Source organism: Myotis lucifugus, unplaced genomic scaffold (genome assembly GCF_000147115.1).
Source record: "Myotis lucifugus unplaced genomic scaffold, Myoluc2.0 scaffold_497, whole genome shotgun sequence".
NCBI classification, from domain to species: domain Eukaryota; kingdom Metazoa; phylum Chordata; class Mammalia; order Chiroptera; family Vespertilionidae; genus Myotis; species Myotis lucifugus.
Genome location: NW_005871545.1, coordinates 171,273 through 192,428, shown reverse-complemented (window position 1 = coordinate 192,428; position 21,156 = coordinate 171,273). Strand labels below are relative to the sequence as shown.

General features: G+C 47.7%; 1 protein-coding gene across 1 annotated transcript in view; it reads right to left on the bottom strand.

The window, feature by feature from the left end:
* OLFM3 (olfactomedin 3) overlaps positions 1–21,156 on the bottom strand; it is an 87,764-nt gene that overhangs the window by 3,668 nt on the left and 62,940 nt on the right. Inside the window, exons 2-4 of the mRNA XM_006103630.3 lie at positions 10,739–10,885; positions 7,168–7,323; positions 4,396–4,615 (exon numbers count right to left, since the gene is read on the bottom strand). Coding sequence (XP_006103692.1) covers positions 4,396–4,615; positions 7,168–7,323; positions 10,739–10,885 — 523 coding nt within the window. The remainder of the gene's footprint in view (positions 1–4,395; positions 4,616–7,167; positions 7,324–10,738; positions 10,886–21,156) is intronic.

Sequence of the window (21,156 nt, the reverse complement as noted above, 5' to 3'; positions counted from 1 at the left end):
ACTCCATATTGTTTTCCACAGTGGCTGCACCAGTCTACATTCCCACCAGCAGTGCACGAGTGTTCCTTTTTCTCTGCATCCTCACCAGCACTTGTCGTTTGTTGATTTGTTGATGATAGCCATTCTGACAGGTGTGAGATGGTACCTCATTGTTGTTTTGATTAGCATCTCTCGGATGATTAGTGACTTTGAGCATGTTTTCATATGTCTCTCGGCCTTCTATATGTCCTTATGGTGTAACTTCTTAAACTACTACTGGTTATGCCCATCCTTTCCATTCCTTTCTTTCTTTTCCTTTTTGACTCAACTGGCACAGAATGTTAAGTGAGGAGGTTATTTCAGACCAAGCCTGAATCCTTAGGTCACTTGAGATTTATTGTATTTTAAGCCACGTTTACCCTACTCATCTACAGACATACCCATCAATTGTCAAACCTAGAAAGAACCAAGCACGTTCAACTAATCTTCCATGTTCCATGTTTAGTTTTCTATAATCTCTATAAGCTAGCTCTCTATAATCTAGTAAATCATTACAATTTTGCAAAAATTTAACCATTGTTCTTATTTCATTGTTTAAGAAAATACTGTTTGCCTTTAGGAATAATCTAATAGGGAGAAACTGATGATGTAAAGGAGAGAATAATTAAATAAATGAACTCACGAGTAGATGGTAATTTAATCTATTTTAGTAACCATGAGTAACCACGCCTCTGTCCTTTTATATGGTTTTTTTTGTCTCTGTTCTTCCACAATTTCCCTGGAAATATTCTGTGTGTAGTACATCCATCCAGGTTAGAATGCTCAGGTGGGTGTTAGGAGAGCTGGTTTCTAATCTAAGGCACCACAGTCAATCATCCTATAATATTGGATTGTGCAGTTCTTCTCTGGGATGGTTTCCTCATCTGTAAGATGGACAGCCTGGAGCTTGAAATTTTGTTAATCTCACTGAGAGAATGTTGAATGGATGCTGGATCAACAAACTTTTAATATGCTGATGGGGAGAAGGTGGCATTTGTGGTCTAGTAAAATACACACACACACACACACACACCATCAGGATGATAAGATCATTGTCATCACCATTATCCACTCTTATTCTCAGGAAGCAAAAAACAGAATAGTCTCTCATTGTTGTTGAGAGAAGTTCCTCTTTACAAATAGTTATTGGACTCCTAAGGTAAAATTCATCTCATCAAATGAAATTAGTAAAACTAAAGTTTCAGGAATTTATAAAAACTGGCTGTTTTTGTAGTTACAATTTTGTGGATCTCTGTGTGAAGTAAACACTGGTCTTGTCAGCTGCTGATGAAATGTAGAGATTGTAAACATGAAGTAAAATAAACAGCGGAAGCCATTTCTGTGTCTTGGCTCCCCCTCACTGGCTCTGGTTCCAAGACATAATTATCTTTCTCACTTCACTCTCACTCTCCACGCGGACGAAGGGAGCCAGACGGAAAGGGTGATTTTCCCAAGCGCCGGGAAGACAAATGTTGGGCAGAAATGGATGGCAAAGAGCGAAGTGAAGGGTTCTGCTTCATTGATTTCTCTCCCGCTCTGCTCTCACTGGCAGTGAGACACGTGAAAATATTAACATTTTACAATATATTGTGCGTGTATGGTTCTATCTATTCAGAAAATATACTAAATAGGTAGTTGAAGATCGTGGCCATTGTCCTTCTCCGATGCCTTCTAGACATTGGACTTTGTGATATCAGTTACAGCCCATGCTGATCCAACGGCAGCTCAGGACAAGGTGTCACTTGGGATTCAGCAGCAAGAGCAGTTGTTTGGATCAACAAAGCATGGAGACTTCTGTCTTCTCTTATTTCTTTCTTTAATATATCATTGTACCTTGCTATGTCCCGGACTAATCGCTTCTGACTTGGAATCCCAAGGCCATGTCCATATGAGTAAATTACATGGAATAGTGAGTATTTCTCCAGAATCTCATTTCTTTTTACTTACGGCCATTGGAGAACGCATGGCAAGAAGGAGATATGATTTGATCTTTAACGTGCGTCCTTTGAAGCTACTTATAATAAGTTTACCTCTACCATCCATTTGATGGTAAAATCTGTTTCTATTATTTAACCTTTTATTTTCATGTCTAACTCACCAACTGTAGTGCCGGGGGAAGGTGGTGATAAGGGTGAACATAACGGTTGCCATAATGGAACGGGCACGAGAATGAGTTTGCAGTGCGTGTGTGGCAAGCAGGACCAAGAATAACATGTGTCCAAACCCGTCTGTTTTCCAATAAATTGCAAATGAGTTTAAGCCGAACAATCTGTTTGCCATCAATTGCATAATAAGGCCTCACCCAGAGTTCTCGCGGTGATTGGAACGACCGCATGGAAGAGGCTGGCATGGAGCCCGTCGTGCAGCAGGCTGTCAACACGGCTGCACTTCTCTGCTGTGTGCTTGTGTCCCCACAGAATGCCAGCTCCCTGACGGCGGGGGGGGGGGCTGTCTGCTGCTCAGCCTTGTCTCCCCAATACCTGGCCGAGTGCCCGCACACACCGGGGCTCATTCAATATTGGTTGAATGTGCAAACATGACTATTACCACCTAGACATTTTGTTTTCCCTTTTGAAAGGAATTTGGCACGAACATGGCAGAGACAACAAGCCAAGTGTCGTTACTTGGGATCTTGAGTTTTGAACGCTGCCGATACTCCGCAGGCTGTGTTAAGGGAAGGATGCACCTTGAACTTCACTAGATGGCACGGAACCATTGTCCTGAGGGAGCAGTAACTGCAGGCGGGGAGAGGGCTGGAAGCCTGGTTATCCGCGACATTAAATGTCTGTCGGTGATCTCAGGGGGTGGCGGAGGCTTTCCCTGTGCTTTTCCAGTTAAATTCTCACAGGCATATAATTACCGTTTGCATGTCTGGGAATACGGTCCAATGTAATTAAGCACAGGAGACTTCTCTGTTCGGCTCTCGGAGTAGAAAATCAAGCGTTCAGGAGGGCACATCTGGCCCCCATTCAGGCCACGAGGGTGCATTGCTGTGGAAGCATTTTTTTTTAATTTCTATTTTTCACCCAAACTTTAATTCTCTAGTAGAGTCGCTGAGACCCTGCAGGTGAGGAGGCTCATCTGTTTTTTAATTATCTTAAAATTCGCATACTCACCACTGTCCACCTACTTTTGCCCAGCCTGCATATGTTAGAGGTGAAGTTCATTTCTAAAATGAAGCCAATCCCAAGAGTTTTCGCATTTATTCCCACAAGAATTCCACGGGCCCACTTCAGGGAGGGCTTACGGTATTCACCAGGTATGACCTCCCGGGGCCTGGCCTTGCTTTGGTTGAATCGGTGTGTAGTGAACAGTCCAGGAGAGAAGAGCAAGGAGGCCGGTACACGCCTGGCTCAGCACACACAGCCCAAGCTCGGGTGGATGGCGAGATGCAGGAGTGGCAGAGTGAACTGATGAGTCTAACATGTTCTTGTCACTCACGCAGATTTTATTTTAAAACACTTGAACGCTACCGATCAAGTGTTACATGTATCCTTTGAGATTTTCTTGGCCAGAAATTATTTTTCTCAACTTCTTTACTCCTCTTCCCAGGGTATTTCCTCCTCCAGAAAGTGTTCTTGACCTTGAGAGAGCACTTTTCTGTGGTTGAGCTGCCTCCCTCTACCCCACCCCGCCACCCCACCTTGCCCTGTCATGTCAGCTACTAACAAGCTGTTCCTGAATGGGCTCGCAGCCTCTTCAGTCAGTTCCCTACCAGGTGCTCATGCCGCGTTAGGTTACTCTAGTCCCCGGAGGCTCCGGCTGGGTCATTAGCTCCTGGGTGCAGGGGGCGGGCTTGCACCCTGGGTCCGGGCTGAGTCAGGGACTGTAGTCCAGGCCCCGCACGCTTGCGTGGCCCTCACTCACGGTGTGTAGCTGCCGATTTGGGAAGGTGCCTCCTTTGATTCCTTGAGCGGGTCAGAGTGGCCGTGGGCAGCTCTGCAGGAAGGGCAGCTGTCGGGTTTGCTTTCAGCACTGCAGCTTCACATTTTGGCCCAGGGCCACTCCCTCTCCTGCAGGCTCTGACTTTCTCCACTCCCTGAAGTGCCTCCCCTCTGCCCTGGCCCAGCAGTGATCACTCATCACGCACCATCTGCCTGGACTAAAACACATCTCCATCAGCCAGTGGAATCGGCTCTATCGCCAGGCTGTTTATCTCAACTGTAACAGGCGATCGGAGAATTAGGCAACTGTCAGTCCCAGGCCACTCCGTTCCCAGGGGCGCGTGAGCCATTGAGGAACACTTACCTTGCACTTGGAAGGCCAGCCCTGGTTTCCCCGACACGAGGCACGTCTGACCACCCCCACAACGTAGGGACGCGGTTTCCACAGAACCGACTGAGACACACAGCGCGGACGGCCCGCGGCTCTACTCACTGAGCTTCTTCATGCAGTCGCGGAGCCGGGTCTCCAGGCTGAGCACCCTGAGGTGCAGCTCCTCGTAGTCGTAGGCGCCCAGCTCCTCCTGGATCCCAGTGAGCACGGCCGACAGGTTCCGGATCTCCTCCTTGAACTGGGTGATGAGCCGCGCGTCCGTCTTGTACTGCTCCAGCACGGGGATCAGCGGCAGGAGCTCGTCCATCTTCTCCTTCAGCTCCTGCGGGGACAGCGCAGCCCTGATCACCTGGCGCCCACTGGCTCCCACCCACCAGCGCTGCACTCTGTCCCCGGACACTCAGGGGCGGTTATTACAACGGATTCAAAATTCGCATCTTAAAAGGACTCGGAGGAGATGCCATTAGCATAAATGCGTTAAAGTAGCTGGCACTCCCGTTGCTGCCCTGCTTTATGGGCTTACGTTTCTTGGGGGGCAACTTCTACCTGCCCTGCCAGCTCGGGATTCTTTGAACTGGCCTGTGTCCCTGCGGAGTGGGGGGGACAGAGCCGTCCTGATGAGAAAGATGCACGCACATTACAGCCAAAAGGCGGAGCCCGGGAGCTCGCTCTTTTCCGAGGCTCATTGGGAAGAAGCGCATTGGGCCGTGCATTTTGCGGCCTCAGGGAGAGCACCGCCGCCCCATGAGGACCTTAACGCAAAGAGTTCGTTCTGTCGGGACCACTTGCTGCCGATTATATGCAGCAACTGCCGCAGTGAAGGGTTTTCCGTTCCACGGTGGAAACACTGAAAAGAGAACAATGCAGTGTCCCAAGTTTGGTGGCAGGTTTTCCCCCTAAACTAAAAATAATAATAGTAGCCGAAACCGGTCTGGCTCAGTGGATAGAGCGTCGGCCTGCGGACTGAAAGGTCCCAGGTTCGATTCCGGTCAAGGGCATGTACCTGGGTTGCGGGCACATCCCCAGTAGGAGATGTGCAGGAGGCAGCTGATCGATGTTTCTCTCTCATCGATGTTTCTAACTCTCTATCTCTCTCCCTTCCTCTCTGTAAAAAATCAATAAAATATATAAAAAAAATAATAATAATAGTAATAATAATAAGTGTTTATATTTCTGGATCTTTTCAAAAACATTCGTAATTTGATTACTGACAGTCAATTTGGAAACTCCCTGCATTTGTCAGGGAGCAGCCAGTATGCCTGTCAGGGATTTAAAAGGCTGGAGCAGAAGAGTGTAGATCTGTGCTCACTGCTTCCTCCTAGAGTTGCACTTCTGATGTGTTGCTCAGACGGCAGAGCTGTGCTTGCCTCTCTTGCCCCACCCTGAGCTCCTCACGGGACACTGACAGTCTCAAGTGTGATACCCAGAACAACTGTCACCTTCCAGGGCAGGGAGGAGAAAACCTACTTAGTGGTTTAAACTTTTATTTTCCTTTTTAATTGAATTTATTGGGGTGACATTGGGAGCCACTAGTCCAGAATGGCTTTCTTGAATATTTCCTCTAACTCTTCTCTGATCTTCTCTAAACAAAATTAAACAAAGTTCTTCTCTCTGTGCACCTGAGCAATGTTTATGCCTGCCTGTTGGTCAGCTGTCTTTCACAGAACAGAGATTACGTACTGCACCCCCCCAGAGGGCCAGCCCTGTCTTGCTCACAGGACCTGTGCAATAAACGTTGGTTAAGATGAATTCATTTGCTCTCCAGCCTGGATCTTTCTCTGTTTGCTATCCCCCGACCCCTTCTCTATTCTCCCAGTTCACTCCTTCTTATTGCCAACAATCTTTCAATTCCTGGTATCTTCTAGGCTTTGCTCTCATTTGTTCTAATTCCTTAACCCCCCCGGGGCCTTGCTTGCATCTTTCTTCAACTGAAACCTCACGCTTCATCCCTTTAGCCCGTTCTCCGGCCAATACCCTCAGCCTTTGCCCTCCTGTTCTTTTAGGTGGAATTTTAAATGCGGTTCAGTGCAATTCTGTTTCCTCTGCCCTCTGCCCGGGCGCCTGGTAACCCATTCGAAGCGGAGGAACCGCTGCGTGTCCCTGGGCCGCATCCGGCCCTCACCCTGACGCGTGGAGAGCGCTTCTGAGGCTCGGCAGCGAGAGCTTGCGCTCAGACCTGCCCCCTCACCAGCACGACTCCCGCTTCCTGACGGGCCAGGAAACGGGGCTGTGACCTTTACAAAACCACAGCGTGTTTCCTAAAGGACGTGCCGTGTCTTTGCAATGCGGACTGTTCCTTTTCAATAGAGGTGCAGACGGCATCATCCCAGTCAGTTTATTTTCATCGATGACCCTGTGATTCATAGTTAATGAAAGTCCACATGCACCTCTCTCCATTCCCAGTGTTTCTGAATAATTGCCCATAAACAACTGAACGTCTAAAGACTGGTCTTTGGGTGAAATCATAAAGCAACCCTCTTTCTATGGCTGTTAATAATGGTGGGACTGCCTCGTTTAATAGTTGATATTCTTGATATTTCTCATATGAGGGCATAAAAACTTCACCAGGGGAAAAAAACTTTGCTACATTGAATTATTACTTCTCCTTCAGGTTCCCCTTGTCATCGACATTGAAGTGCCCGTAAGTCTATGCAGACACTCCCCGAGCTCTCGCAGGGTTCGCTCTGTTACAGCCAGTCTCCGGTGCACCCACAGCTGATGGCCAGGGCCGGGGGGGGGGAGCTGCCGGGCGTCCCCAGCGAGCCCTGAACCTTGCCCGGAGGGGCCGCACAGTGATTTCCAGCCGAGCCACGCTGGCTGCCCGGCCCACTCGGCGTCGCACGCGGCTGGACCAGCTCGCGGGCGTGGACCCACCTGGAAGTGCTTGGTCATGAGCGTCTTCCGGTCATCTTCAATCTGCCGGAACTTGGCCTTCAGCCCCTTCATCTGGGTTTCCATTTTGAGAACATACTGGAAATCTCTCTGAGTCCTCAGGTTTAAGACTTCGATGGACTGGGACATGTTCTGAACCTGTTCAACGAGAACAGTAGCCGTCAATTAGCGTCTGTTCACAGGTCTGTGCGGTCACCACCGGAACAGCAAGAAGGGCGTCAGCATGGAGAACTGAAGTCCCAGGTCCTTAGTCCCACACGACACATTTCTAGAAGGACAATTCTCTGTGATAAACAGTCAAAGAATTCAGCAAGAGACAGTTAGACTGAGGCAGGAAGTAATGCAACGGGCATCCGAACATTAGAAATGACTGGATATAAGCGAGGACTTAACATGTCAGAAAAATATGTTTTATGAAATAGATTTTTTTTAATTTTTATTTTTTTAAATTTTGTTTTATTGCTTAAAGTATTACAAAGAGTATTACAATATGTCTCCTCCCCCCGCCCCCGACCTTCCCCCGGCCTCCCTTACCTCCCAGTGTCTTGTGTCCATTGATTATGCTTAATATGCATTCATACAAGTCCTTCGGTTGATCCCTTACCCTCCCCCCGCACAACCCTCCTCGGCCTTCCCGCTGTAGTCTGACAGTCTGTTCAATGCTGCTCTACCTCTGTATCTATTTTTGTTCATTAGTTTATAATGGTCTTTATTATCCATAAATGAGTGAGATCATGTGGTATTTTTCTTTCACTTCCTGGCTTATTTCACTTAGCATAATGCTCTCCAGTTCCATCCATGCTGTTGCAAATGGTAAGATTTCCTTCTTTTTTACCGCAGCGTAGTATTCCATTCCGGGAAGGCCGTGCCCAGGGAGGAAGCGAGGGCAGGCGAGGGGTCTGGATGGACGGACACAGCCTCTCGGCTCCTTTGCCTCTGACCCGCCCCCTCGAGCTCCGGTGCAGCTTGACTGTGTTGAGGGAAAATGCCCGGAGAGCATGTGTGCCGAGTCCTGGTCTGGCCTCTGCACGGCAGAATCGTGTACGATCTCAGGAGCCGCCGCGGGTCATGGCTAGAGACAGAGCTGTCCACTGGGACAGGACCTGCTCGGCTGCCTTCGGCCTCTCCCGCTGGCTGTCCGGGACTGGTTAGTTTCCCACTGGTTTCGGGGACACCGGAGAGTCAGTTTCCCGGGGACACCGGAGACTGGGTCCCCGGGGTTCCATGCGCAGGGAGAAGAGCCATCTGCCGCCTTGCTGTCCATCTCCCCACACAGCCATCTCCCGGTGCCCCCAGCCCTGCCGCCCTGCTGTCCATCTCCCCACACAGCCATCTCCCGGTGCCCCCAGCCCTGCCGCCCTGCTGTCCATCTCCCCACACAGCCATCTCCCGGTGCCCCCAGCCCTGCCGCCCTGCTGTCCATCTCCCCACACAGCCATCTCCCGGTGCCCCCAGCCCTGCCGCCCTGCTGTCCATCTCACCACACAGCCATCTCCCGGTGCCCCCAGCCCTGCCGCCCTGCTGTCCATCTCTCCACACGTGTCCTCGTGCCCACAGCCTCTCCGCAGGGCGTGGCAAGCTCCGGGTCCCCCTTCGTTGATAATTTGTTGGAACTCTCTCTCCTGGTTCTTTGTGTGAATGAAATGTCTGAGGGCTTTTAAACGTCAGAGCAAATTGACTTAGATTTCACTCTCCTTCATCATCAGTGCGGCAGCTCCTTGGGGAAAAGAGTCCAGCAGTTTCCCATGTTTACATGGCACGGGGTTAACACAGATAAATAGGTTTCTTTACTGTGGGGCTTCACAGAGCCTCTGTGTGAACTGCGTGGTGGAAATCTTCAGAGCGAGGAATCCTGTGCAGTGTCTCTCAATCATTTCGTCGGTGAGTCCGTCGCTGGCAGCCTGTTCCAGAAGCCACACTTGGGGAATGAATGAGCTGGACAGCGCAGGCGCGTTTACCTGTGCAGGGAGACTGCACGGCTGGCAAGCTTTGCTAAGGGGACAACTTTAGATTGGGCATCTGACACCCGGGGCATGTGGAACCGCTTGCAGTCCTAGTATTCACTGATACAAACACTGCTCGGCTGGCTGGGCAGGGCAGCACTTAATTAGGCATGGGGGCCACCGGGGGCATTCTGGGGGCACTCGCGGGGCATTGAGAAAATGCGGTACTGGAGTGGGGTCGCCACACCGCCTGCCAGTGAGTGACGTTGCAAGGTGGTTTCACCTCAACAAGCACCAGCTTCCTCTTGGGGAACTGAGAGAGGCAACCATGTCTGCTCTGAGGGTCGGAAGGGGGTGGACACAGAAGAACAGACAGGAGCTGCTGTTATGAACATCACTGGTAGGAACAGCATTCTCATACCACGTGACATGCTTGGTCAGTGGGGAATGTAAAGGTCAGGTCCTGTGTGCCACCAGGCACCTGGGAGTGGCATGAACTGGGATGTCTGTACTCAGAGCTTCAACGCTTTCATTTTTCTAGCTTCTCTGAACTTTCTGTAAAGTCCCTATTGGATGTTCAGTTGCGTGGATGGATATGGCACCGCGTGAGTTGTTGAGAGTGATGTCCACCTGATGTATCGTATCGCCCCCGATGGCATTTAAACTTGTAGCTGCCGCCACACCCCCCCTTCTATCCCCCGTCAGCCTGGCCACCCCAGCTGTGCTGCTGTACGCAGGGCCCAGCACAGGCAAAGTCTGAATGAGAAGAATGGAAAGAACCATCCATTGTTGTTCTGTTTTGTTTTATTCTCCCCACACCACACATCAATAACCTTTCATGAGCCGACTGGTGTCTGTAAAAGAGGAAATGAAGGCCATTCAGCAGTTGATTGTTAGGGACCGGCTTCAGTACGTGATATGGAGCGAATGCTATTGAGTGAAACTGAAGAGCCTAATGCTCAAAGGCATGCCTTAGACCAGTGGTTCTCAACCTTGGCTGCACATTAGAATCACCTGGGAATCTTTTTAAAATCCTGATTTCTGGGCCTCAGCCTCCAGAAATTCTGTTTGTTACTAATGTTGTGACCCCACCCCATAACAAAGAAACAGAATTTCCGGAGGATGAGGCCCAGAAATCAGGATTTTAAAAAGATTCCCAGGTGATTCTAATGTGCAGCCAAGGTTGAGAACCACTGCCTTAGAGTTATGACAAATACTCGGACTTGTTCATTATCCGTCCTGAGAGCTTGCACAGTGCATGCCATTAGCTTAGCTTCCTTGCAGGCTTCATAACGGAACCCCAAAGTAGGAGCTCAAGGAGCCTGGTGTGATTCTGAGAGTCGAGGCTCCATTTCTGGCAGCAGAATAAGACTTCCTACCTTTTTTTTCCTTTAAGGAGACACACTGGACATTAAGACAGATGACAGAGAGCCAATCTTAAGAAGACGGGGTTGGGAGCAGTGAAAAGTCACATCAGCAGAGCAGGAAGCGTGAGGGACTCCTTCCGGGAGCAAACACTGGGAGGACCCTGACCCCCACGCCCGCCTCCCCCACTTCCTTTGCAAGGAAGGGGGATTTCCGTGCACTTATGCCCGCGACCAGGACCCTACCTTTTCCAGCAGCTGGCGCAGCTGCCTGCTCTTGGCATCCCGGGAGCACAGGTTCTGCTCCGGAGCCACCACCGTGCAGATGCATCGCCCGTCGGGGTCCTGTGCGGAGCTGTACACCTGCCACCCCTCCTTGGGGCTGACCTGCGTCTGGGGAAACGGGGAGCACACACAGACCAGTTAGAGCGGGGGAGAGGGCCAGCAAAGCATCCTTCTGACAAAGTCTGGTTTTATTTTTACAGTTAAAAGGAAAACGAGGAGACGGGTTGCATGGCCGGCACAGCCTCATGCAGTTACACCTTCCTTAGCCGTTCTCTTCCTCTAGGCTCCGTGTGACCGATACTCACCGGCCTGCCCCTCCCCAGTGCTCTGTGGACAGACGAATGCTGCTTTAGGAGCATCCGGTAACCACTTACACACACGACCAGTCTTTCTCCGTAAGCTCCCACAGCTTGTCTTTCTCAACCATAGTGGCAATTAGCAATAGATTCTTTTCTGATTGTTACTCATGTGTGATATTCTGAAGCTAAGCTTTATCCCAAGGAGTTGCCCGTGTATTAAGGGCCCATTATTATTTTTTAAAATAGGTTTTTATTGATTTTTAGAGAAAGAGGAAGGGCGAAGGAGAGAGAAATAGAAACATCAATGAGAGAGAAACAACATCCATCAGCTACTTCCTGCACACCCCCCACTGGGATTCAAGCCCGTAACCCGGGCCTGTGCCCTGACCAGGAATCAAACCGTGACCTCCTGGTTCAGAGGTCGATGCTCAACCACTGAGCCACACTGGCTGGGCCAGGCAGCTGTTTCTGAAGGTCAGTCACACGGATGTAGAAAAGCTACCGACCATCCCGGTTGCACTGACTGTGTTTTTCCTGTGGACACAGATCCCTGGGCCGCCTTAGTGAGCGCTGGCTCACGTCCACACCCGGGACCTGGTATCCCCAGTGCCCCTCTCTGGTTCCGGGACTCAGCAGGCAGGGAGGCGTGTCTTCTATGGCCAGGGCAGAGGAAGACGGATGCCGTCTAGAAAGGAAGGCGTCTACATGAATCTGGAGGGGCGAGGCCAGGGAGGCTGGGAGAGGGGCTGGGGTGGGTCGCTGAGATGGGGCTTGGAACAGGACGTGACGGAGGCCAGCAGAGCACTGTCTTGCAAAACGCCCAGAGTTACTGGGCTGCTCTGTTTGCCTCTAGACGTTGGAAGCCAGTTCTTAAAAGGACACACCAGGCAGACTCCCCTCCCCACAGACCCGCCGTGGTCCGGCATCTCCGTCTCTGGGATTCTCAGCTGTCATCTCCTGTTTCTTCTGTCCCGGGCCCCAGCTCCTCGCGTACCATCAGCCAGCACACAGTTCTTTCTCTTTTCAAGGGATTTAGCAACACACCCATCTTTTGGGGCTCCTTTCACAAACGCCTTTTTTGGGTAGTTCTTAGAAGTCTCCTATGGCCTCGCCTATTTCTGGGGCGTTGGATTTATGATTATTTCTATCTTTTTCATCCTCCCTCAGCCCTTCCTCCTAGGATTTATACCTGAATATCCCATTAGGATAGAAAGATGTGTTCAGAATTATATATTATTAGAGTCAGAGAGGATCTCAAAGAATATTCCTTTTGTATTAGAGAAAACAATGCAAAGAGATTACCTACGGACCGGAGATGGAAACAGCTTAGCAGTGGTTTCAAGGATATGATTAAAGGTTTAAGCTTAGGAGCAGGATGGGATTAATATATCCACACACAGGTTTTGTCGATGCGGCTGGGCTTCTAGCATGGGACACAAATCTCAAAAAATGTCAGAAAATTAAGGCTTGTCACTCGAATAAATTTAGCTTTCGGATGAAGGAGCAAGGGCCAACCCAATTATAATATTAAAACACCTTTAACAGCAGTGCAAACAGCGATGATGAAACCTGGCAGCATTAATATTGATGTCCGCCTGCCAAGTGTTGGGCTAACTAGTGAGGCGCTGATCACGGCCGGGCAGGGGTCAGGGGTCAGGTGCTGCCTGGAATGAGGAGCGCGGGGAGGTGAAAAGGTTTGATGTTCACTTCGCATTTCCCCGGAGCATCCGCTTCATCAAAGCACAGACTCCAGCCTCGCCTGTACTTCCAGGCGTCTCCCTGTAGGAATCATTGTAAAGAGCCCGACCTCTCTACTGCAGAGTTCGTCTAAACCAGTGGTTCTCAACCTTCTGGCCCTTTAAATACAGTTCCTCATGTTGTGACCCAACCATAAAATTATTTTCGTTGCTACTTCATAACTGTAATGTTGCTACTGTTATGAATCGTCATGTAAATATCTGATACGCAGGATGGTCTTAGGCGACCCCTGTGAAAGGGTCGTTCGACCGCCAAGAGCAGGGGTCCTCAAACTTTTAAACAGGGGGCCAGTTCACTGTCCCTCAGACCGTTGGAGGGCCGGACTATAGTTTTAAAAAAAACTATGAACAAATCCCTATGCACACTGCACCTATCTTATTTTGAAGTAAAAAAACAAAACGGGAACAAATACAATATTTGTATTTGCATGTGGCCCGCGGGCCGTAGTTTGAGGACCCCTGGCCAAGAGGGTCGAGACCCACAGGTTGAGAACCGCTGGTCTAAATGATCCCAAATGCAGCACATTACCTCCGGGGCCATGAAAAGGTGACTCGAGAGGGAGGAAGGCTAGTAAGGTCCCTGCAGCTCTGCGGGGTCTGACGGAGATCCCCGTTCCAGGAATAGTGATGATTCTAGGAGGTTTCATGGATGGCTCCCTTGTTCTCCTCTAGGGCACCACACTTGCGTTAAAATGAGGATCCAAATAAAACAACGAAAACCTCCCGTGTAAGGAAGTAACTAGGTGGTTCTGCGAAAAGATTGCTTCCGTCTGAACTTGTAAGAGCAGATCTTCAGGTGTCGGTCACACGCGTGTAAGGTGATAGCAGACTTTCCCGGAGCTCTAGCCATTGCGTGGCAGCTCACCGGTGCTGTTGGCTGTGAATGCGGCAGTAACCTCATAGACCAGGGGATGTTCTTCTGCCCATTTTGTAGGTGAGGAAACTGAGACCCGGAGACAGGAGGGAAGCTGCTCCAAGGGGGTGATCAGCAGAGCTGGGATTGGTGCTTGCACGGTCTGAAGCAGAGCCTGAAAGTTTAACAGGGAACCACCAGTGACCTGACCTTCCCTGTGCCATGAACATAGCCTTGCTAATAATTGTGAAACCCTGCACTTGAACCTGGAGGGTGTGTGTAGTTCGTTACCTTCCAAAACACTGCTAATCACAGTGATTGCTGATGCAGTCCCTTTGAACCTTCTGTGTTAATTAGAACTAAAGGAACTATTTAGCAGCTCTTAATATTACAAAAGTCATGAACTATTTAAGAGTGCTCTACATAGGAGAATGAAATGATAATTTCAACAATTGGGTGTCAAGTCTGCATTCTTTGCTTATAATTTAATTGCAAAACTGTCTTTGTAAATATAAAGCTACTATACGAGAGTTACCTCCAAACTTCAGGGCTCTGTACCAGGAAAGAAGGGTCCTGGAGACCAGGCTGAACATAGAAATTAATACAATGCCTTGCATGACAGTAGGTTTTTCTGTTTAGAAAACTTCTTACCTTGTATTAGCTTCATTTCTTTTGAATCAACTTCCTTTAGAAATAGACTAGAAATAGACAGTATCTTATTTTACTCATCAGGAAACAAACTCAAAAAATGTAAGCAATCCCCCCCCCCCCCCCCCCGCAAGTCACCCGTTTAGTAAATGTCAGGTTTCTCCAGCTTTGAGCCCAGAGCTCATCACATCCGTTCTCTGCAGGTAGATGCTGGTGGGCGGTCTGAGTCCATCTGTCAGTAGCCAGACAGGGCTGCGCTCCAGGGGAGGCGCCCCAGGTGGGTGGAGGGCATTTTCCAAGCAGCAGGGAAGCACCTGGCCCTTGGCCACCCAGAGAGAAGCTGGCGGTGATGTCCTGGGACACGAGTGGGTTTTCTGTGGAAGGCATGGCAGTCATTTATCGGGGCCCAGGTGGAGGGCCAGGCAAGGGCCAGGATTCTGACCCTTTGAAGGGAACAAAATCAGTGGGTGGACCACTGCTAGGTCTTATGTTTTATGCTGGGTTTCTGGGCATTTTCTCTCCCAATCTTCACCTGAGGACGTGCTTAAAGAAAGGGGGGGGGGTGGGGAGAGAGAGAGAGAAAGGAGAGAGAGAGAGAGAGAGAGAGAGAGAGAGACACTACCCTCCACACATGCCCCATGCAGGGATCAAACCCTCAACCTAAGCATGTGCCCTGACAGGGAATCAAACTGGCTGCAACCCTTTGGGGCACTGGATGATGCTTAAGCCACCGAGCCACCACCCTGGCTGGGCCTGAGCATTTTTCAAAGTGCAGACGGAGGGCCCATCTTGACTGGGCCAAGGAGTTGATTATGGGGGAAGGGGGCAAAGGGTGCAGGCCCAGGGAATGTCTCCTCCCATCGTGAATTATTTGTGTGACTAATGACCTGTTTTACATATTGGATTTCCACTCCAATTTTCCTGCTACAAATACAGGGCGCTCCCCCCTAAAGATGTATATACACGTTAACAGCTGTTAAGCTCAGTTTTGAAAATGAAATGTGTTTTAATAAGCACTGCCTTTATACTCATTCACAGTGTATATACATTTTTGGGGACACCCTATATTTATTCAGTATGCTTATGTAGGATTTGAATAAAATAGCCAGATAGCCGGGCATTGCTGCTTAAAAATAGTGTGAAATTCCTGGCTTGGATGGTTCCTAAGAGCCTTTCCAGCATTAACATTTGATGACCTTAATCTAGGAAATACAGATTCATTCTTTTTCACCACGGGAACTCTAAAGTATGAGCAATTATCTTGAATAATTAAGGTGGGGAAAGGCCATCTTTGACATTGCTCTTGGGTAAGGTATGCCACTTTACCCGAAGGAAAAAAGAACCTTTGCAAGCTGGTCTCTCCATCCATTCTAGTAAATACCAGAGCAGAAACTTTCCAGAACTTTCTGAGATTTTTTTTTTTCATCCAAAGGAATATTTGGTTGTGTCAACACATCCATAAACCATAGCGATGCTTTACACTTTTCAACCCACAGATTACCAACCAGAAAGTAAAGAACATAAACTTACTTTAAAATTACAAAATAGAGATCCTAAGAGAATCATGCCTTATTTTGGAAATTCAATTCTTCGCCATCAACATTGGAAATAACCAAACCAATGTCTAATCTACACACAAGATGTCCACCTCAGAGGTGAGGTGCGGAGTTTGAAGAGCTCGGTGCTGAATTTCTCAGTTCAGTTTCATTCCCAGACAGAGTTTGTTACACAGCTAAGCTGGTGAACCTCCCCGGTATTCACGTGCACAGTAAGAGCGTTTGGCTCAGGGATTATGAAGTAGTGTGAGTTTCTTTGTTTTGTGATTGTTTGTTGGTGACAGAGTATGCTTTCTTTTTTAAAAAAATATTTTTATTGATTTCAGAGAGGAAGGGTGAGGGAGTGTGATAGAAACATCAATGATGAGAGAAACATCGATCAGCTGCCTCCTGCAATGCCCCCTACTGGGGTTAGGCCTGCAACCCGGGCCTGTGCCCCAACTGGGAATCAAACCATGACCTCCCTGGTTCATGGGAAGATGCTCAACCACTGAGCCATGCTGGCTGGGCTAGTATGCTTTCTTTCTAACTGCCATCTTCTTTACATCCCTCCAGCCACACACACACCATGCAGGCAAGGAGGGGAATCTCAATACCCAAGGCACTGAGGTTTCTTAAGTCACTGGAGGGCGGAGGGAACGTTAAGTGCAGGTGAGAGTGCGCCTCCAGCGTGCACTGCTGGCGCCCAAGCACCTGGCGAATCGGGCTAATTAAGTAATTAATTTGACCCCCTGGCTCTACTCAGTTAATTGCACATTGATGGATAGATTCATTATTATTAGCTGCAAACAAGTCTTGAAAATAGAGGGTTACTTGCCTTTTTTTACTGGCCTTTTATTATACTGCGGGAGTCCAGTGGTAAAAACAGATCAGATAAAAACGTAAAGACCTCCCAGACCAGCGGGGAGGTTGTCTTTCTAGAACACCCCCTCTGTTGGATGTACGCACTTCTGTTTGAAAAGCTGATAGTTTTTGTTTTTGTTTGGGAGGTTTTAGAGTATTGCTAACTAAACTGGGCTTCAGGCTATCAGAAGAGACTTGCCTATAATCTGGGGAGGGTTAAGAAGCCATTCATTTCAGTGAAGGAAGACTACGGGAGTTACACCTGTAATGGGAAAAGTCTTTATAAAAAATTAAACAGTACAGAGAGAGGCTTTTTATCAGGCAAGTTATCTGTTCTTGGCGTTTCTTAGCTTCTTAAGGTCTTCTTGGCAGGCCTTAAATTGCTGAGGTGTTTTTTTTTTATTATTCATTTATGTTTAAAAGAGGTTGGTTTCTCTGGCTGAACGCATTGCGAAGTCACAGGAATTCAAGTTCAAGGCAGAACCTGCTATAGCACAGCTAGGTTAGAAAGACTAGACTCTGTAGGAACAATTAACGGGATTTTACAGACATTAAACGAAGATTTAAAATAACAAGAAACAAATTATATAGCCTTCCACACCTCGGGTTAATATCGTTAAGTGAAAACTCCTTATGCTGAAGCATTCAAGGAGTCTAGTTTTTCCCTTCGCAGGTAATTTCTGGGGAAATCTATTTATTTCATGTAATTTTTAAGTGTTCATTAAAACAATAGTAAAGTTACCACCATCCAGAGAAGCAAAAACCGTAGCCTTCGCAAGAGGCAGAAGCCAGCCCACTGGTTAGTGCACTCAATCCCCGAGAAGCCCAGCCCACCCCGCACGGCCTGACTTACTGAGGCGTCTGGAGGCCACAGCCTGCTGGTGTTTCGCCCCACCAGGGCAGGGAGCGTCTGGGACATCCAGTTTGAGATCACGGCCATGGAGCTGAGCAGCGCGCCCAGCTGCAGCAGGGGCGGGCGCATGGCTGTGCAGCTAATGGGTTTTCCCAGGGACTGGCGGCAAGGCTGGTGCCCGGCTGGCAGCGGGGAGGCGTGCCCACAGCAGCCACATCTCTGCAGGAAAAGAGATCCACTCCGGGCTCTGATGCTGGATGGGCTGCCCTCTCCCCTCCTGCCCGGGAAGTGCCGGCCCTGCCTTTTCCTTGCTTCCCCAGACACTGGGCTCTTGCATCCGGCATCCCAGGAGGATTCCGGGGAGGGCTGGGCTGGTATTTATCGGAGCAGAGGTTGCAGGGAGGGGAAATGGAGCTCGTCCTGCCCTCCACCAGGCAGCGAGCATCCACGGAGTCCGTTTCCTCCAGGGTCTCCGGGAGTGTAATGGGCTGCTCTTTATCCCTCATAAAAAATGCACCTGCACAGGGAGGGCTGCCAGCGGGCCACTGCAGACACACACCGGGACCTGCCGAGTGCTCTGGGCACAGCCAGGGCAGGGAAGCCAGTCTGCAAAGGAGTTCCAAGATCTGAGAGATTTTTCTTAAACAGTCACCTACAGTGAGCTTTGTTGCCTCTAAAAAAAAAAGAAAAAGAAAGAAAAAATACTCAAAGAGGAATAGCTGTTGCCTGTAGGGGACAGGCAGCCTTAGCGGAAGCTTCTGCTACGGGAGGTTCATGTGTGTTTCCAGGAGACGCTCAGGCACCAGGCAAGCTCACTAACTACGTTCTCCCTCGGGGGCAGGGCCACGGGTGCCAGAAGTCTGCCTCCCCAGAGAACTCAGGACTTAGTGAAACTGCCCAGAATCGGAACCAGGGAGTTTGCGGCCTAACCTTTATTTACTTGCAGTTCGTTGCGTGACTGGCCAGTGACTTGCATTTCCTTGGCTTCAGGTTTTTATTTTTCTACAGTGTCTCCCTGCTCCCCAAGGCTCCGTTCAGATCTGTCCAGTAGGGTTTTGTCAGCAAATATGTAGCTGGAATTAGAGCCCCTGGGTAACTTCATTCTGTTCTTTACAAATGCCCCAGATTGCCCACATCCGAATCTGAGATCCCATATGGAATAAGAGGCCATTGTCTGCATAATATATATGGTTTAAAATAAAAATAGAGATAAGACATAGGGAAATATGGCTGAATGAAAATTACATGAAAAGGAATCTGTTATAGAAAGAAAAAAAATACTGTTTTCCTTAAGAGAATTCTGAACTTGTTTGTAATTGGAATTTTCAGCCAAAGATACATATTTTTCTTAAACAGTTTTGGCAGGCGGAATAAAGACAGTGGCTTTAATATTTATGAAGGTGTGTGCCTTTTATTCTTAACAACAGCTTTAAAGTGGGGTGATTGCTGAGATACCCCCAAATCCTCCTTGCTAGTTCATACATAAGAACCAGGCTATGCTTTTCCCTTTAAAATACATCCAAAGGATTTCAGCTGACTCTTATTTTTTAACCAAGTGTCTAGAAAACAAAATGTTACTTCTTTTTGTCTTTCAAAAATCACATCCTATATGAGAAAGCAATAAGGATAAAAGCACAATCGTTTATATACTGAACTCGGCATTAAAGAACAGAGTATTCCTAGAAAGGACTGTGAAATTTTACCTTAGGATTACAGTGTGGCAGGAACAAAACAGCAAAGTGGACTTACAAATCTAATTCTGTCGAAATACACCTGTAACTCTATCTGACTCTAATAGAGGAGGGGAGTATCTTTTCAAGAGATTAATTCCCCAAATTGAAAACTAATATACATGCAATTACTGGATAATTTAAGATGCAACATGGCAGATGGTAATTCTACTTATTAATGAAACTGTCAGTTGACAAAATAATAGTCTCTTTAGAAGAATATAGGCTTTAATGTCAGGAGAAACCAGACTCTTAATTGCAAATCCAAAAGAAAGGAAGAAATAAAAATCCAACATAAAGGGAATGCTTCTTGCAATTTCCCAGAGATCAGAGATGCAAATAACCTCACTAAAGACGGAGAGAAAACAACAGTAAAGGCTTGTGATTCGCTGATGTTGATGAACAACATAAAAGCGATAATGTGTTGTTTTTAGAAGCAGGTTTAAATGGCACATGTTGAAATAGAAAAGCTTTCATTCTAATGAGTATTAGTTGTGGGAAATAAACGTAACTACCATTTGTGAAAACCTAAATAGTGTCTGGTGCTCCCAGGCTCCAGTGAAGTGATCATCATTCTAATTTCCATTTTGGAAGTTGAGTTCTAGTTTGCAAATAGGATGGTGATTATTCTTTGTTCAATAACTATAAAACCTACAAAATGCATTATTGCTAATGGAATGCTGCAAGATATTGACTAATGCCTTTATTTATTAGTTTTCTTATGGTAATCTACCTATTATCCAGAGAGTATTTAATGACAAACCTATATAATAAATAATTAGTAAGCAAATAAATAATGGCCAAAAAAGACGTATAGGTGATCCTATGTGATAGTGACATGTTCTGTCATTTTTCCCTTGATTTGGAGCACAGAAGTTTAACATTGTTCTAATGCTCAATGCACTTTGTAGTTTAGGGGCTATTGTTGGTACATGATTGTGGGTTTCTGGGGCAACTCAGCTGAGGCAGATATGAAAACATCAAATACATGGAAAGACCCTATGGCCACATAAAAGTATGGTAGACAATCCCAAAGTTTGACCTTAAGCAAGACAAGAAAAAGAGAGTGTGATTACTTGTTAAACAATAGACTATTAAAGAAGGAACAATCTACCTGTACTTTATTGTAGTTTAAAACATTTACACTTTGTGGTTGGTTTGAGGAAGAGAGGAAGATGGCATATTAGATATAGTTGTGGAGACCAACTGAAGAAATTATTGGGGGAGAATAATTGGGCAGAATAATGACATGAATTGTGGTTGGGCTCAAAGAACAGTTGAACCAAAGTGACGTCAGGGACACCTCTTCCTCTATTGTCTCTTTAGAGCAGACCTTCTGGAAAGAGTTGTCTATGCTCACCATCTTCGGTTTTTCTCCTCCTACTCAAGGTTTTTGTCAACACTTCTCTACTCCACCAATCGATACTACTTTTGTCAAGGCTGCCAGCAACCCACATGACTGACTTTAGCAGTCAGTTCTCAGTCTTCAACGTTCTTGACCTATGGGCAGTATTCATCAGACTTTTATTTCTGCTCCTCAGAATAATTCCTTCACTTGGCTTCGAGGACACCACATTCACTTAGTTTCCTCCTGACTTTCTGACCCATCTTTCTCCGACTCTTTTGTTGATTTTTCCTCATCTATATGCTAATGACTTCTAAATTCATTTCTTCCTCTCAGACCTGTTCTATCAATCCAGACCTGTACATCCAATTATCGACTTGACATCCCAGCTTGGATGTTTAATAGACATCTTAAATTGAACACGTTAAAAAAAAAAACTGAGCTCCTAGTATGCCTTCTCCATCTCTAGCAAACAAAACAAAACCCCAAAGAAAT